This window comes from Heloderma suspectum, chromosome 1 (genome assembly GCF_057233095.1).
Source record: "Heloderma suspectum isolate Gila_16-S chromosome 1, 16-S_ref, whole genome shotgun sequence".
Lineage (NCBI taxonomy): Eukaryota > Metazoa > Chordata > Lepidosauria > Squamata > Helodermatidae > Heloderma > Heloderma suspectum.
This window is the reverse complement of record NC_139458.1, coordinates 76,782,974-76,800,727: the sequence shown is the minus strand read 5'-3', so window position 1 is coordinate 76,800,727 and position 17,754 is coordinate 76,782,974. Positions and strand designations below refer to the sequence as shown.

The 17,754-nt window shown below is 45.0% G+C and overlaps 2 protein-coding genes across 9 annotated transcripts; one reads left to right on the top strand and one right to left on the bottom strand.

Moving 5' to 3' along the window:
- Positions 1-2,303: 2,303 nt before the first annotated feature.
- On the top strand, positions 2,304-6,263 carry SRSF5 (serine and arginine rich splicing factor 5). 8 transcript variants are annotated; one of them, XM_084847919.1, is made up of 9 exons: positions 2,304-2,397; positions 2,610-2,652; positions 3,077-3,223; positions 3,608-3,678; positions 3,799-3,897; positions 4,003-4,072; positions 5,196-5,269; positions 5,409-5,519; positions 5,630-6,263. In XM_084847919.1, the coding sequence occupies exons 3-9, from the start codon at positions 3,098-3,100 to the stop codon at positions 5,874-5,876; spliced, it is 798 nt and encodes a 265-aa protein (XP_084704045.1). In that variant the 5' UTR covers positions 2,304-2,397; positions 2,610-2,652; positions 3,077-3,097; the 3' UTR covers positions 5,877-6,263. The 8 variants fall into 8 exon arrangements, with proteins under 8 accessions (XP_084704045.1, XP_084704041.1, XP_084704047.1 ...); XM_084847915.1 differs by having other exon boundaries at positions 5,627-6,263; XM_084847921.1 differs by having other exon boundaries at positions 2,304-2,407.
- Positions 6,264-11,931: 5,668 nt separating this feature from the next.
- On the bottom strand, positions 11,932-15,683 carry SLC10A1 (solute carrier family 10 member 1). The gene is made up of 3 exons (XM_084848344.1): positions 15,349-15,683; positions 13,167-13,355; positions 11,932-12,004 (listed from the first exon to the last, which is right to left on the bottom strand). Exons 1-3 carry the CDS (start codon positions 15,681-15,683, stop codon positions 11,932-11,934), a joined length of 597 nt encoding a protein of 198 aa, XP_084704470.1.
- Between the last annotated feature and the right edge of the window lie 2,071 nt (positions 15,684-17,754).

Sequence of the window (17,754 nt, the reverse complement as noted above, 5' to 3'; positions counted from 1 at the left end):
ATTTGCTTTAACTGCTGCCTGAATTGGATTATTGTAACTCAAAAATACCCGTGGAGGCGAAAGCTTAAGCCATTAAAATAATGAGGCATATGACAAAATGTTCACAGTGGTCTGAAAGATTGTATGAAAACACATTCAATTTGATTTCTAATGCACTCAAGACTGCTACAATTGGAAGTAACATATATAACAAGTTAGAGCTAGCAGAAAATAAGTTGTAATTGTTTTTGCCTCTTTTTCCCCCCTCCCCTAGTTGTCTCTCACACTATGTAATTTTAGATGGTAGTTCTGTAGGTAGGGACCTATTTTTTGTACTGCTAGAGAAAATAACAATTGCTGAGAATGCTAATGCATATGAAACAGGAGAGTAAGGTGGGTAGACTGGCTCTTTTTCTATTAATTCGTAACAAATAATATAGTAGCTCCGTAGTCTGGAGATTATTTTTAGGGCAATATCCAACAGGACCACCGCGCTTATGCATTTGACATGCAATGAATATGAACTTGAGCACACTCCGGGAGACAGCAGAGGACAGGAAGGCCTGGCGTGCTATGGTCTGTGGGGTCACGAAGAGTCGGACACGACTGAACAACAACAAAGCAACATCTAGTGCAACACCAATAGTGTAGCTGGTGCAATAGGTCTCTTAAGAATATGGATGTTAACTAGGTTCTACTTCAGAATCTTTGGCAGAACTATCTTCCAAAGGATCATCTAAGTTATTATGAGAAAGACCTCTTGGGTATTAATTAGAAAAAGACTAGGAAATACATGATCATTGAACATAAAATTATATAGTTGGAACATTGAGTCACGTTAAGTGAAATATTCAGATACTTGGAAATATGTTTTCTCAAAACAGGATTACCACATTAGAGGCCAAAATATTAGTTCACATATGATTGTTGGTTTAGGATGTTTGGTGAAAAAATAGGAGCTTCCCCCCACTATAAAGACCAATTTCCATTAAAGAGCTTCACATCATTATACTGAAGAAGGAATACTATCTGAAGCCTACTTGTCTGCTGAATTGTGTAACTCTTTGGACACGTTCAGTTTCTCTTAGTCAACCTCTCTGTTAGCTAGACACTTTCTTGGCTACAGACCATGTGGAGGATTTTGCTACAAATGCAGCTAAAATTAGCATGAAGTTTGTATTGACTTCTGAATTATTTCAGTTTGCATTTATGTTTATGTATCTTGTTTTATTGTATTATTTTCAGCTTGGGATTGATACGTGTACTTAGAATCCTTTTAAATCATTGTCTTAGACGTTTATAAAGCTTCACACTTTAGCATAAGCCCTAAATAAGGAATTAAATGCTACAGCAACGAGTTAACAGGGGCGTCGGGCTGCAGCTTTTTCATCCTGTAACACTTGGCCAAGATTTCGCAACCTAGTGTAAAGTGAAACAAAGCGTTGAGATTGTAGGAAGGGGCTGGAGAAGTCAGGGCAATAAAACAAAAAATATCTTGAGCCGGGCTGGAAAGTGGCGAGTTCTGCAATCTGTGAAAAGCTGTACAAAAAAGCCAAAGCAGCCGTGTGGGCCTTAAAAAAGACCTGTTGTTTGTGGCGCCCGCTGGCTGCTGCAACAGGCCGGGCAAGCAAAAGACTGCGAGAGGGAAGGCGCTGAAGGGGCCACACCGTTTTATGCAACAAAACTGGCACCCTGGCTGCGAGTACTTGCTCCGTGTCGTGACGGGAGAGCGGAGGGCCGGAGAAGGCTGCCATCACGGGCACATTTAGCATCTGGGATTAAGTCCTGCTGAGCTGAGTGGGATTTAGCTCTTCCTAGACACGCATATAGTTGCGCTCGACGGGTCTGGAGGAAGCTGCCTCCGATTTCTGTGCCAGGCGCTGCTGGGGGTGGCTGGGCCGCCGAACAGGGCGACCCCCCACCCCGCTCGGTGCTTCTGCGGTATCATCACCATCCTGGCTTCGGCCTAGCTACTCTTTAGTGGCACGCACCCACGAGTCTTAAAAAAGCTTAGGCACACATTCTGGGGGAGAAGACGAATAATCCCCCCGACCCGCTTTCAGCTTGGTGGGAAATAATGAACACGTCCAGCCAGAGGTGGGGGGAGGGCAGGGAGGCGCAAGTGCGCATGCGTAAAGACCAATCTGACCTGTTCGGCCTCCTTTCCACCCGTGACACAGCCAAGCCGAACACCCTTCCCCCACGCCTGGCCCAGATTCCGCCATCCCTTTCCACCTATCCTGGAGCCGCAAGGGCATCACGTGCCTTCTGGGTCACGTGGTAGCAGGCTCCATTTTGTGGCGCAGTTAGTGACCGAGTTGGCCAGTCGCAAATTGGGCGTCGAGCGGGAAGGGTCGGGGCTGCTGGTCTCGTAGCGTTGATCGACGTCGGCGTCGTCTTTACCAAGAACAGGCGATCGTAAGTGCAGGTTTGTGAAGAATAGCCGGTCTGCCAGGGGGTGGCGGCGGCGAGTTTGGGAAGCGGGGCGGTAGCATCGCTGTGAGAGAAAAATCCCACCCGGGGGGGTTCGCGTAGAGCTCCTTTTCGAGCTCCTAAGCGTGGGAGGAAAGAACTAGGGTCCAGTCTCTTGCTTACTATGGGAGGGCGTGGTTTTGCTTCCTTACGTACAGAAAGAAAACCCCGTGCGAAGTTAATGGCGCTGCGGCCGAAACGGTGGGTGCGGCCCGGCCGCCATTTTGTGAAACCGATGGCGTCGGCTTAAATTCGCTAGGCTCGAGCCACTAGAGAGCGCATGCGCGGCTGGTCGGTAACTTCGCCCCAAGCTGGCTGTCGGCGCGATGTCACAAAAGGCGGAACAGATGCGGCGTTTTCTGATTGGACTGGCGAGAGGCGGTGCTCGGCCGCGAGCTCGAATCGGCATTGGGGCGGGGTTTCCTTGGCGCCCTGCCTTCCCTGATGTCAGACTGCGGCAGCGGAGGGCGGAGCTGGGACTGCGGCAGAGTCAATCGGGCGAGCGGGCGGTGCTAGCCGCTGACCCATTTTTGTGGCAGCCATCTTGCCGTACGCCTTCGCTTGCTAGGGACCTGAGCGCCTCAGTTTATGGTTTGCCCGCGTAACGCTCTTGTCCCATCTACAGCTGGTCATCTTCAGTGAAGCCATGAGTGGTTGTCGTGTATTCATCGGAAGGCTGAATCCAGCAGCCAGGGAGAAGGATGTGGAGAGGTTTTTCAAGGGGTATGGACGCATCCGAGATATTGACCTCAAAAGAGGCTTTGGATTTGTGGTAAGTGTGCACAAACAGTTCATTTCCAATCAGGAATGAGAGTAAATAAGCCTCGCCATGTGGAAAAACTGCTCGTGAAATTTTAGTGCAGCCAGTTTCATTCTTAGTGATGTAGAAATACAGCTTTTTCAATACAAAACGTTCTACCTGAACAACTAAAAGTGATGCTAGATAATACAACTTTCAGTGTGAAATCTGCATTATGCATGTTCATTTGAAAGTAAATCCTGTTGAGTTCAGTTGGCTTTTGGACATAAATGCATAGGACTGCAGCCCAGCTGTAACTTGACTAGCTCTGCTTGGTGCCATTTTGGTTCATGTCACAAAGTTGTACACGAAGTCAGCTCAGTAAGTTTCTGATGCAGTAGCTTCCTGTTTTAACAGGAATTTGAAGATCCGAGAGATGCTGATGATGCAGTCTATGAATTGGATGGAAAAGAGCTCTGTAGTGAAAGGTAAATCTTCATGATAGGTTTACTTAAAGCTTGTTAGTACTGTAAATGTTATTATCTGAGCATTCATGCAAGTCTGAACAGTTAAATATAATGGTTTGTCATAACTGTTTTCCTCTCCAGGGTTACAATTGAACATGCAAGGGCCCGTTCTAGAGGTGGAAGAGGCAGAGGGCGTTACTCTGACCGTTTTAGTAGCCGCCGTCCACGAAATGATAGAAGGTATACCTGTGGCTAGAGCTAAGTACCGTCTAGAGGAGTTGGTTGGCACTTAATTTAGTCTTTAGTAGGCATAACTACTGAGCTGAACAATTCTGTCCCCACCAGAAATGCTCCCCCTGTAAGAACGGAAAATCGTCTCATTGTAGAAAACTTGTCATCCCGAGTCAGCTGGCAGGTTTGTTAAAACATGATTATCTCTTAGACTTCATTAAATGGGTATGTAATGTGTAAAATATTTTACTAGAACTAATTTTTTATCTTAAGTTTAAAACATTATCAAAATATTAATAATTAATGTTTAAATACATTTTTCAAAAGTAGATTAATAGTGTTTTAATGTAATTTTACCTTGTTTTCAAAATCCATTTTAACCACTTTAAAAATCCATTTTATTTGCCAGCCTATCTGTGTCGTTGGCCTTATGACGAGGAGTGCCTGTGGGTTATCCTAATCGTTCTGTCTTGGTCACTCTTGGTTGGGCCTGGTTGACTTTTCCAGTCAGCTCCTCCAGTGTATCAGTTGGCCACCTCTAGATCTGTGTTTGCCGGTCTAGACGTAATCGATGCACTTCCTTAGAGTGCCGGGTTGCGGCGATCCCCGAAAGTTAACGAGATCTGATTCCTAAGTTGAGAACTGTACCTCCTGTAACGCTTCGAAATAAGAGATCGTGATCGAGCGAGTTGAAAGATACGCATTAGGTGGTCGTTGGAATCCTGATCGCAGTAAAGTGGTCCTTGGTGTAACTTCACAAGATTAGAGAATGTCTGGATCCGCCAGTAGTCTGCTAATAGGGAGGGCTGTGCGATTAAAGGCTTCCATCGACTGGGTAGTATTCTTCAAATGGTTGGCGAAGAGCCAGTCGGGCATGTACCATGACGGTATCTTCGATCGCTTAATGCAGTTTGCTGCTTGGCTAGCCTAGGGAAATGTTAATGAAGGTAAAGTAAACTATATTTTTAATGACATATGGGGCACAAAATAACTGGTGTTTTTTTGTAAATGTACTGTTTAATCATAAAACATTTCAGAATCCTTTGCTACAAATGTCTTGCATTCAGTTCAGTAAAGTGTGTAGACAAATAACTTAAATGTTAAAAGTTGAGCATTTTGCTTAAAGCAATATGCTGTTTTCATTTATTTCGTGCCCTGATGTATTCTATCAAATAATAGAATTGTCTACTACAAGTGTGGCATCTGCCGCGTTTTAATTTTTAACATCTTTTCTTGCAGTAGTAATTTTTAAAATTATTCATAAATGTTGTCTACTTCTCTGTCTAACAAGTTTGGTCTTGTGGTAGGATCTCAAAGACTTCATGAGACAAGCTGGGGAAGTAACCTTTGCAGATGCACATAGGCCCAAACTAAATGAAGGGTAAATATTTTAGAGTAATCATAATACACTGTGATATATAGTGTGTGTGTTGGGCGGGAGGAATCTAGTAGAAGATCTGACTACTTAAAGTGCCTGGAACTACTAAGTTTAATACATGTATACCCTGCTTTATTTTTAGGGTGGTTGAGTTTGCCTCTTACAGTGATTTAAAGAATGCTATTGAAAAGCTTTCTGGCAAAGAAATAAATGGAAGGAAAATCAAACTAATTGAAGGCAGCAAAAGGCACAGGTAAGAACTCAAATTCAGAAATGTTAGGTTTACGTATTGATGTTCAGAGTAAGTTTGTACATGTATTCTACACGTGACAGTCTAAAATGGGCGCTTAATTTTATCAGTAGGTCCAGAAGTAGGTCTCGGTCCCGTAGCAGGAGCTCTTCAAGGTCTCGCAGCCGTTCCCGCTCCAGAAGCCGCAAATCTTACACCAGATCCAGGAGCAGGAGCCGTAGCAAGTCACGTTCAGTTAGTAGATCTCCTGTACCTGAAAAGAGCCAAAAGCGTGCTTCTTCAAGTAGATCAAAGTCTCCAGCTTCTGTGGATCGCCAGAGATCACGCTCAAGGTCAAGATCTGTTGACAGTGGCAACTGATCTATAAATAGCTTGCCTTGGGGACTTCTTAAACCATACTTGCTAATAGTTGTGGTAAGTATGTGACTTCTGGGAAAGAGGGACTGAACAGGGGGAGGGAGGGGTTTAACAGCTTTGTATATGTGGACCACCAAGAAGTTATTGAACTAATTGTATTGTCTTTTTGATAATCCTTTTCCTGCTCACTTCATTAAGTCAGAAGTGTATAGCTTTATGTATATTGCTAGAGCTCTTTGAAGAAACTTTAAATTTTTTTGTATTTAAAGAAAACCCTACTTTTGAACACTTCTGTTCTCAGTGTACTCTAGTAACTGGCATTTCAGGGTGTTAAATGTTTAAATTGGCTATAGAGCTCTACGCCAGCTGTAAATAAAGCTTTATTTCAGATTTTTTTGTGCTTCCAATCATTTATTTGCCTTCTTGGCCAGGCTTTCAACCATACTAGTTAAAACTAGTGAAAACTGATAATAAAATTATTTTTAAACTGTGTGCTTATCTTAAAGTTGTCAGTAGCTTTAGAACTACACCAATTGTTTTTACAAGTTACGTGATCTGTATTTACTAGTAAGTGTTAGGCCAAGGAATAAAGTAAACCTTCCAAAAAGACGAATTCTAAACCATGAGTTGCTTCAACTTTGATTCTATAAACTGTATTCATAGTAAGCTTTTCATATCACAAAGTAGGCTTTGGTTTCCTTAGTTTTAATGCTGAAATGTGAAATATTAAACTAGAAATTCATAGGGCATGTTGAAGTAGGGAAGTGCTATGTTTCTGTTCAAATTTAATACTATATTTAAAGTTAGAGCTCCACAGCATAGCATCTTAAAACACCTGCTGCTGTGCACAATATAAAAAAGAGACTAGAAAAGGGGAAGTATAGGTTCTCTAGACTGGTGTAGCATAAAACATGGTCAACATCAGCATTTCCCTCAACCTGGTGCTCTCCAGATGTTATGGATTACAGCGCAGCCTTCCTAACATTGGTCATCTGGACAGTGGTGGGAACTAATCTAACACATCTGGAGGGCACCAGGTTGGGGAAGGCTAATCTGCACCCTAACCCACAGCTATAGATTTTGATGTACTGAAGTTTACACAAAAAAGTGACAGTGTGACTGAGTATATGTAGAATATATTGGCATAAGGCTAGGAATTTTTTGCGAAGTGCCTGTAACACTGACAGGCAAATCATTGTCACCCACCCTGACAGTGAGATGGTGGGATGTGCCTGCTGTTTATGGATTATTTTGAGGATTTATGCCCGGCCTTTCAGTCAAACAGTTCTACAATTAGACAGCACACCCACCCCAAGTTCACACATGTTCTCCCCACCTGCCCCATAGTCCTCAGGCTGATGGGTGGGGCCAGAGTGTGCTTCTCTTCAGTTCTGCAGTCTTGAGCAGCTGGCTCTCTCACTGTCAGACCTGGCAGAAGATGCATCTCTCTCACTCACATCCATAGCCTGAGGAAAACATGCATTGGCTAACGGCACAGCAGCCCTGTTAACAAAAGGGGTCCTGTGTATAATTCCACCTCCAGGTTCATTCAAATGTGGACTATACCTACAGGTGAATCCACAAACCATTTAAAGCATAACAGGGAGGAGTCATGTATTACTGTATTAATTTCTCTTGGTCCTTGGTCTGGACCAGCAGTAATTTAATCCCCTCTGAAAGAGTACAGAGAAGAAATAGTACTGTTCAGTGTAATGGAGTAAATCATTGTTAATTTCTCTGGAAAGCATACCCCCTCCAGTGATTGGGTGCACCTTATAGTTGTCATCCATTTAAGAAATAGCCCTCCTCAACTTGGTGGTCCTGCATATCTGTAGGACACAACTCCCACCATCTCCAGCCAGCCAAAGACCATTCTTGTCCAAGCAACTATGGAGGGCACCAGGATATGGAAGGCTGGCATAAGTGTTGGGAAAAGGGGGAGACATCATTTAGCATGGTTAGTTTTATTAAAAAACATTTTGAAGTGTGTTACAGCTGCTTGGTAATAATGGTGAAGCAATACATTGGAAAATGACACATAATGAATGGATTGTATCCTGTTGATCACATCTGTTAATCTTACTGGAAGCAACTATTTTTCCTCAGGATAGTGCACAGATGGTAACAGTATTAAACTGCCCCCAAATTTGTCTCAAAAGACCTGTAGTGTCTCAGTCCACAGAATGAAGATGTTTACAGGGAAAGTGGGGATATTCAGGTTGGGAGGGGATTTTCCTCCCCCTTCACAACCATAATGTTGGCAGATATTTCTTGAAGGGTTATCAAAGTTCAGCAAGCAGACATGGGAGCAACTTGGACCTCTGATGGTGGGTGCCCCCCCCCCCCACAATCCCCTTGTTTTACTGCTTCTGCTTAGACTCTAGAGATGGGGTGGTTTCCCTGTCAGTGTTGTCCATGGCTCTGTGACTTTCTTCGCTGAATCTAAAAGGACAGAAAAGGCAGCAGATGGAACTGTGGTTTCAGTTAACCTGTGTCCCTGAAAACATGCTTTATGAAATGATAATCAACTATTAACTTCTTGAATATACTTTTACAAGGGATATCATGGCAATCCATTACTGAGGAGTGTACAGGTTTGTTTTTTGTTGGTAACAGTTTATTAGTAGGCATGCACATCTATGTCTGCCATACAAAATCCAGAAATGTTTCCAGGGCAGTTTACAGAATAAAAACAAAAATGAGATGTGCAGGATCAGACCAAAGACCCATTCTGTTCCCACAGTAGCCAAAGGGTTGTCTGTGGGAAACAAGCAGGCCATCATGAGGGCAATCCTATTCCCCAGCAACTGGCATTGAGAGGCATACTGCCTCTGACACTGGAGGTAATATACAGCCATCATGACTAGTAACCATTGGAACTTACTCTCCATGAATTTGCCTAGGTTTTATCTATATACTACTAGAGTATGCCTCCTAGTGCATACCTTTTGACGCCTTCTAAAGCTGTCAAGTGGCCATCACTATTTTGTGGTAACAAATTCCATAGTTTGCATTGTATGAAGTACTTCCTTTCATCTGTTCTGAATCTACCATTTAGCTTCATGGGATGATCCTGGAGAGGAGAAACTCCCTATCCTTGTTCTCCATGCCATGCCCAGTTTGGTACACCGATACGCCTCCCCTCACTTGCCTTTTCTAAACGGTCCCAGATGTCATCTTTCTTCATGGGGGAGTTGCTCTAACCCCTTGATAATTTCAGTTGCCCTTTTCGCTTTTTCCAATTTGACAATATCCCTTTTCAGGTGTGGTAACCACTTGTACCTGCCATAATCCTGGGGGTGTCCTGCCCATTTTCCCCAATCGCCTGGCTGATCAGCCATCGAGGGGAGGAGGGAACAGACTGGTTTCTTTGCTGCTATCTGCAGTGAGGAAACAGTGCTCTGCATCATGATGTGGGGGGGGGGTTGGGGAGGAAATAACCATTTGGATCATGCTTCTAGCCATCCCCTGATTTTAGTGGGCAGGGATGGGGAGGCTTAAGCCTCTCTATCCTTGTACACTGAGATGTGTGTGTGTGTGAGAATATGCGTGTGCATGTATGTGTGTGGACCCTGACCCTCCCCAGTCACTGCATGTGGTCCTTGGGGCCAAAACTGTTGCATACTGCTGGTGCTGAGGAAGAAAGAGGTGCTTTTTGAAGTATGTGCCCTTGATTCCTTAATCTTCTCATAGCTCCTGGATCACCACCCCCTGAAGGCCCTCTCCTCAGTGGAACACCAGGTACAGATAAGCGAAGGTGGAGAGTGGCCCAACAACTTCGGGGGCAAAGGTCTTGGGGAGGGTAAGACAGCTGCATATTTTGGCGGCCGGTCTCCAGGCAGATGGTCTGCCTGCACCTGGGCAGGAAACAGTCATGCAGTTTTGCGTTACATGGCGCTATATTTACATGCATAGCACTTCACCATCTTGTCACGTTTGCACAGTTCTTCTCAGCAACATGTAGAAGTAGCTGTTCCTTTTCATCAAGGCTAAGGGTTGGGTCACTCCGGGAGAGTGCGCAGGACAGGAAGGCCTGGCGTGCTATGGTCCATGGGGTCACAAAGAGTCGGACACGACTGAACAACAACAGAGGGTTAGGTCCAGATTTGTGCTGGATCAACTGAACTGGTGGAAGTGGACTTTGCTGCCCGCTCCTAACTGAGGTGGCCCCTCTATCCCCCTGAAAATGCTACACAGTCAGGGGATCCTGCTAAATGCGGTGAGCTGTGGGTATGCAGATCCTGGATCCAACCCTAAGAGAAAGGGACCAGCATTATAGAGAAGCAACCCAGGCCCTGAACTCCTTTGGATAGCCTTCCCCTAATAAGTGCCCTCTAGATGTTTTGGATTACAATCTGCAGCATTCTTGACCATTGGCCATTCTGCCTGGGGCTGATGGGAATTGAAGTCCAAAACATTGGGAGGGAGAGCACTTCAGGATGACATCAAGAGAATGATAGCAAGGATAACAGCAGCAGGAAAAAATGATGCTGGTTTAAAGTGGGGGAAATTTACTGGGGTGGGACATATGTCAGCTTCGCAGTTGCTAAGGCTACCACTGAATAAAATCAGAACCCAGTGGTGGCATCCAAGGAGCAGAATTTTGCTAATGGGACACTCCTGCTGGTGGAAAGGAACTCTGGATCCAAAGGGATGCACTGTGACTCCCCAAATTCATATTTCCTTTGATTCTTAGCTTTAGTACTGTACATAGACATCATCTATAGGATATTTTTACAGACTTGGGTGGCCAGGTGCCCTCTTTTTACAGTCCTCTATTTGAAGGGCTGCCAGAGGACTGCCCCCTATTCTGAAGATGTCCTCTATTTGAAGGGCTGTCCAGTCCAAGTCTGAACCATCAGAAGGAAGAAGAGGGCCCTTGAGCAAGGCACACAGGGTCACCTAGTAGGCTTTCACACTACGGTGAGGTGCGCTGTATTTCTATTTCAGTTCTAAGTCAGACCACTGGTCCATCTAGCTCAGCATTGCCTTCTCTGACCAGCAATGGCTGTCCAGGGTGGGGGACGTGGGATGACACACCAGCTAGGCGTCCCCTTTTACAAAGAACGGTCCCATTTTTAAGGGCCACCAGCGGCCCGTCCTCGATTTTGAAGGCATCCTCCATTGGAAGAGCTGTCCGGCCCAAGTCCAGTTTAAAGATGAAGAGCCAGCAGGAGCTGGGCCTTGACACTCCCATCAACGGCACCTGGTCAGCAGACTGAGCGAGGCACACCGCTCGCCTGGGCACCGCCTGCCACACTACAGTGTGATGAACTGCATTTGTTTCAATTCTAATCATTGTTTCTAAATTTTCATCTACACATATGAAATGGCGCATGCAAACTTGATGCCAATTGGTGTCCTTTTTTGGCAATTCACAAGCGGCCAGCGTATTACAGCCAGTCATCTGTTGGGAGCCAAAATGGTGAGCCTTCTTGGAGCTACCTAGGGAGGTGGTGGGCTCTCCCACACTGGAGGTGTTCAAGACGAGGCTGGACAGCCATCTGTCAGGGATGCTCTGACTTGGATTCCTGCATTGAGCAGGGGGTTGGACTCGATGGCCTTGTAGGCCTCTTCCAACCTTACTATTCTACGATTCTATGAAATTAGCATGGTCTTTTTCAATAGTTGGTCATGTTAAGATTCAAAGTATAATTGCCCTTTCTCTAAAGATGACTTCTTTCCAGGAAACCCCCCCCCCCCAGTCCTTTTCTTCTTCATTACACATTTCCAGAGTGGCAGAAAACCTGTAGTGTTATAATGATGGGCATTTTCTTTTAGGTTGTAGCATTCAGGCATCCACGCCACGCTTCTGGACTCGATGGCCTTGTAGGCCTCTTCCAACCCTACTTTTCTACGATTCTATGAAATTAGCATGGTCTTTTTCAATAGCTGGTCATGTTAAGGTTCAAAGTATAATTGCCCTTTCTCTAAAGATGACTTCTGTCCAGGAACCGCCCCCCCCCCCCCAGTCCTTTTCTTCTTCATTACACATTTCCAGAGTGGCAGAAAACCTGTAGTGTTATAATGATGGGCATTTTCTTTTAGGTTGTAGCATTCAGGCATCTGCGCCACGCTTCTGTCCCTTTCCCATCTTACACCCCTCGATGTTCTTGCCTTGAAATTTGCAACTGAGAACCAAAACAGTCATCATATGGAAGATCCAGGATGGGATCGCCTGACTTTTGGGGAGTAACTTTGAAGCTGCAGTTCTAAATCCACTTACCTGGGAGTAAGCTGCATTGAATTCAGTAGGTCTTGCTTCTGAGTAGACATGTACAGCATTCTGTTGTAAAGCAGCTTCAGGGACTTTGATTTTGATTGGATCAATAGGGATGGGCACATTTTTTTTAACCACCACCCCCGCACCATTTTTTCTAAATAAACCCCACCAAGGGGGAATTCAAGCGGACAGAAAAAGATGGGGGGGGGGGAATACAGGCACCACACTGGTTAGCAATTTAATTTGGGGAAACAGCATGATTTCTCCAGTACAAATAGGAGACTGCCATGGTGGTTTCAGAGTGAAAAAAAAAGGGAACCCCTGCCACAGATCCTTTGCATCAAGTATGCTTTGGCCCTTATTTATTTCTTTATTCTGAGCAGCAAAGTTAGTCATGGCACAATTCTCTTTTGTTGGCCTATACTTTCTAAATAGTTTTCTGCCTTTGGTCAGGTCTAGTTAAACAGCCTTGCCATTCTACAGCAACTCAAATAATAGTGTTTCAGACTAGGATAATGCTTCTTATCTAATAACATCGATTATTTGGGAATACGGTGTGCACTTCTGTCTTTTGTAACAGATTCTTCAAAAACACAACATTTGAACAGCAAAAGATTTTGTGAAACTCATAGTTAAGGCATAAGGTTAGGACAATGTAAATACCATAAAGCAGGTGGGGGGCGGGGGGTGGGAATGGCCCTCTGGATGTTGCTGGACTGCAACTCCTATCAGACCCAGCCAGCGTAGCCAATGGTGAGGGAAGATGGGAGTTGTAGTTCAACAGCACATGTTCCCCATCTCTGCCATAAAGCAAAGACCTTCCAAACTAAGCAATGGCTACTTTTTTCATCTAGCACTGTAGCTTTAACTTTGCCCTGAGACAGGAAGTAGAAGGAATTAAGAACTGCAGTGCAGAGTTTGCAATTTGTCTGGTATAAAAGATGTGCATTTCTCTGTGCAGGGCAGAAAAGAACTCTGTGAAGATGTCAAGGCATTTTCCTGCAGCATTTAGGTGAAACGAGATCCGGATAGTAATGCTCTCACTTACTTTAACAAGGAGGCGAGCATACCAAAGCTTCTTTTCATTCAAAAAGATCCCTATGGCACAGGGGATAAGTGTCATGGCCAAGGAGATGGTGATAATTTTGTAAGGCGCTTTAACCTCTAGATTGCCCTGGTGTAAACCCTTGGTGTAGAGATACAGGAGAACAGGCATCAGGTCAAGCGCCAAGAATGTCAAGCATGTTGTCATCACAATGCTGAGACACAGGAAAAGCAATAGCAGTGTGAAGGAATTAATTGGAAGTCAGTCTTCTGAATGTGGTGACCCTTTTCTAAGGATTACCCTGGTTTGTACATAATGCTAGCCCATGGTATGGGTTGCTGAATTCTGGGTTGTTGTGATGTGTGAAAGTAGCCGCATTAACAAACCAAGGTTAACATGAACAACCCAGAAAGACATCCCATGGCTTGTTGGGTTGTGAACTCTGGGTTTTTTAAACCATGGCTTGCTGTTATCTGTGAACCCAGCACTGTGCTTTTTTAATGGCTTGTTTCACTAGGCTACAGAGGCTGTGGGCAAGAGCAGTAAACAAAAACCAGCCACTCTACATGCCAGTACTACAGCATTGCAAAGGCAATCTGGATACAGGGAGGGAGTGGGCAAAGGAGGAGGGAAACAAACAAGCCAAGGATTGAGAAACTACTATAAGTTTGCTCAATGAACTGCCAGACAAACCCTGGGTAGGGCAACAAATCATTTAAATAACCCATGGTTAGTATTATGTGTGGACCAGGCCATTGCCTCACTCTACCTATTCCTGAGCCTTAACAGATGGAATCTGTTGGGATTTGAGGTAAAGACTGGAACACAACCAAGGGTAGGCGGTTTTCAGACTCAAGTTACATTCCACCATCCCTAATTCAGAGGGGTGGCCAGACTAGTTCATATGAATGGATTCCAACCTTTGGTAGCTAAGGAAGCCTCCTGATGGCCTTTGCCCATGCACCTTCCCCCCTTCCACACCCCAAATTCCTGAAGCCAGACCTGCCCAGAAAGGGGACATTTAGCTTCAGATCCCAGATTACTCATGAACTATGTGGCAACAATCAATTCCCAAGATCTCAAAGTTGATCTATAAAACAGAAATAACAGATTCCTATTTTGGAGACTGTTGTGAAGATCAATAAGATAAGGACATTTTATTATTCAGCCTGAGCTTGATGGAAGAGGAAATAACACTAGAATGTGAAGGACTGTTCTCTAACACAGGGGGTCTTCAGTTCCTCAATTGTTATAATCTCTTACATCCATTATCTGATTTGAATAAAATAGTTCTTGGCCTCTCACTACCCATTTTAGTACCAATACTTTGGCACTGTGAAGGACAGCATGGAACAGAAATAGAAGGCTTTCATTAAAGATGTAGGATTGGCACTTTGGCACACACATTGCCTCATCCAGTTTGTGTGATCCATGCTGAAAGCCAGGGTTCGGCAGTAGAGTGTTAATATGCAATGGCAAGGATACCTATGAGAATTTACAAATCCCAGTGCAACTATGTGCTATTTCTCCATCAAACACCACAGGCCCCCGAGATAATCTTTGCACCCATTTACTCTGGATGAATTAATCTGGACTGGAACAGGTTGCCTTACACTAAGGCAGCCCACTGGTCCATCTGCTTCAGTATTGTCTGCCCTGACTGATGGGTGGTGACTTTCCAAGGTCTCAGGCAGATACCTTTGCCAGCTCAGGTGCCTGAGATCCTTTTATCTGGGATAACAGGGATTGAACCCAGGAACTTTCTGCATAGCAAACATGAGCTCCACCCAGTGGGGGCTGGTGGCTCCGATGTCAGTGGGGCAGTGAATCCATTCCAGGTTTCAGTCAAAACTCTAAAGAAGCTACCCAAGGTGCTTCACAACTGAAACCCAGAGTGGATTCACCGCCCCTCTGATATCAGAGCCACCAGCCTCCACTGGCTGCACTCCTGAGCTATGCTGTCTCCTCGACTACAGTCTTTGTTCCTGACTCACAATTGACTAGTATGAGTTAGACACCTTACTTCATCCATAGGTATTAAAAGCCTGCCCTTGTAGCCAACCTAGCAGTCCTCTCCCAGATAAGCAGCTTTGCCACTTACTGTCTAGCACAGCTTATCTGAGGTTTGTATCTCCTTTTGGTGCCAGGCTGGGAATGCTGGAGAGGTGTCTTCCTGGGCAGCAGCCACAGATGAAAATGGCCAGTGCCTTGGCAGGTCTAGCTGGAAGGCCTTGCCCAGGGCAAATGCTGTCAGGCGCCTGATTCCATGCTGAGCCACTACAGCAATATCAACCCCGTTGGGTTTCCAGAGATGAGCCTTGATCTTGGAGATCTCCATGGTGCAACCTGAAGAAGATACCATGACAATGAAGAGGAGAACAATGGCAACACTGTTCACGGCATAGTCAGTGGCCCTTTGACCAAATCCAAATGGGAAGGTGACAATCTGCAAAGAGCCATTGTCCGGCTGGCATGGCCTCCAGGCTTCTAGGCTCTCAGAGGTGTTGCCAGTGTCAGCTGGCAAGATGGTGATCTTAGCCATCCTCCGCCCTGTTGGGACTGATAAAAGAAGGAATCCAGCATCAGGATGGGAACCCAGGGACAAGCACTGGGCCCAGTGATTACTCAGGACCACTCATGTGGGTGCTGAGTGAAAAGCTGAAGCACTGTGCATATCCACTAGAACAGGGATCGGGAACCTGGGTCCTCCAGATATTCTTGGACTTTGACTCCCTCTGCCGGCCAGTTGGGCATCCTAGCTGGGGCTGATGGGAATTGCAGTCCAGCAACATCAGGAGGGCCATAGCTTCCCCACCCCGAGCAACACTCTGGCATTACTTACCATTAGACATGTGGTGTGCTATGCTGGTTATTCAAAGCATATTCTGTGGTTACACCTGTAATCCTCTCTCCCTCCCATGTTCACTTTTGGGATCAGGGGAACAACTAAGGATTTCAGTGATACTTACAGAGTCTACATCTCTGTAGATGGCATCCACTGTCTTTTGATGAACCAATGCCTGTTAGTGTAGGCAAATATAAAGTGCTAGAGGTTTTTCACCAAGCATAGTGGGAGTAACTAATTGTCTGGTTATCTCAACCTCTAATAACAAACTAGTCAGAATAAAATTGATTTACACACCAGTGTCTCCAATACAGACAGCAAAAAATGGAGAAACTTATCAGAGCCTTGAATGGACTTCCATAGAGAAGTGATTATGGACAAGAGCATGTTTCCAATTCTTCTAAGAATACAGATCCATCTCTGACCCTTCATCATTCCCCAACCTGGTGCCCTCCAGAGGTGTTGGACTACAACTCTCATCATCCCCAGCCAGACCTCTCGTTAAAAACAAGGCTGCCTTAGACCGTGTTTATTTTAAAACAAAAACCTGCACAACCTCGGTGATGAAGCATGGCAATGAAATAAATTCATAACTTTACTGTACACAAAAGACAATTACAAAAAGCTATTCGTGGATCACCTCAATGTTTTAAACACTCGTGTGTGTGTGTGTGTGTGTGTGTGTGTCTGTCACACACACACACACACACACACACACTCACACACAGCAATAAATTAATTTACCTGTGATTCTGAAAGTTACTTATGAAGGCTGATAGCCTGTTCATATTTTTCAGGTTAGTCACATCTTGCTTTGATCTGTTTGTAACCAAGTTCTGCCAAGAGCTGAGGCTTAACAGCCCCTCATAGAATCATAGAATAGTAGGGTTGGAAGGGGCCTACAAGGCCATCGAGTCCAACCCCCTGCTCAATGCAGGAATCCAAGTCAGAGCATCCCTGACAAATGGCTGCCCAGCCTCGTCTTGAGGGCCTCCAGTGTGGGAGAGCCCACCACCTCCCCAGGTAATTGGTTCCATTGTCGTATTGCTCTTACAGTCAGGAAGTTTTTCCTGATGTTCAGCTGGAATCTGGCTTCCTGTAACTTGAGCCCATTATTACGTGTCCTGCACTCTGGGATGATCAAGAAGAGATCCTGGCCTTCTTCTTTGTGACAACCTTTCAAGTACTTGAAAAGTGCTATCATATCTCCCCTCAGTCTTCTCTTCTCAAGGCTAAACATGCCCAGTTCTTTCAGTCTGTACTCATAGGGCTTTGTTTCCAGTCCCCTGATCATCTTTGTTGCCCTCCTCTGAACCCTCTCCAGTTTGTCTGCATCCTTCTTAAAGTGTGGTGCCCAGAACTGGACACAGTACTCCAGATGAGGCCTAACCAGTGCTGAGTAGAGGGGAACTAGTACTTCCCGGGATTTGGAAACGATGCTTCTATGAATGCAGCCCAAAATAGCATTTGCCTTTTTTGCAGCCACATCACATTGTTGGCTCATATTCAGCTTGTGATCGACAACAATTCCAAGATCCTTCTCGCAGAATCCTTCTTCCAGTTGGTAATGCCTCTTTTAAAAATGTGTTTGATTGCTTAGTGCAGAGAAAAGAGAAAGGTGAAAGCTGCTGGATGGACATGTGATTGTGATTTCCAACCCGAGTTGCTCTCTTTGGAGGTTGGCTATCTGCTGTTACCTCCTATCCTGGATATTGTGGGGGGTGGGGGGGAATACAGATTTTCTCTCCACTGCTCTCGCACTCTGTCT

Coding starts and splice junctions, on each gene's coding strand:
- SRSF5 (XM_084847913.1), top strand. CDS start 3,098: ATGAGTGGTTGTCGTGTATTCATCGGAAGGCTGAATCCAGCAGCCAGG. Junction 3,679..3,798: donor AAAGAGCTCTGTAGTGAAAG/GTAAATCTTCAT, acceptor TTTCCTCTCCAG/GGTTACAATTGAACATGCAA. Junction 5,520..5,626: donor GAAGGCAGCAAAAGGCACAG/GTAAGAACTCAA, acceptor TAATTTTATCAG/TAGGTCCAGAAGTAGGTCTC.
- SLC10A1 (XM_084848344.1), bottom strand. CDS start 15,683: ATGGCTAAGATCACCATCTTGCCAGCTGACACTGGCAACACCTCTGAG. Junction 13,356..15,348: donor TTCCAGCTAGACCTGCCAAG/GCACTGGCCATT, acceptor CCTGTGTCTCAG/CATTGTGATGACAACATGCT. Junction 12,005..13,166: donor TTGAATGAAAAGAAGCTTTG/GTATGCTCGCCT, acceptor TTTGGTTCTCAG/TTGCAAATTTCAAGGCAAGA.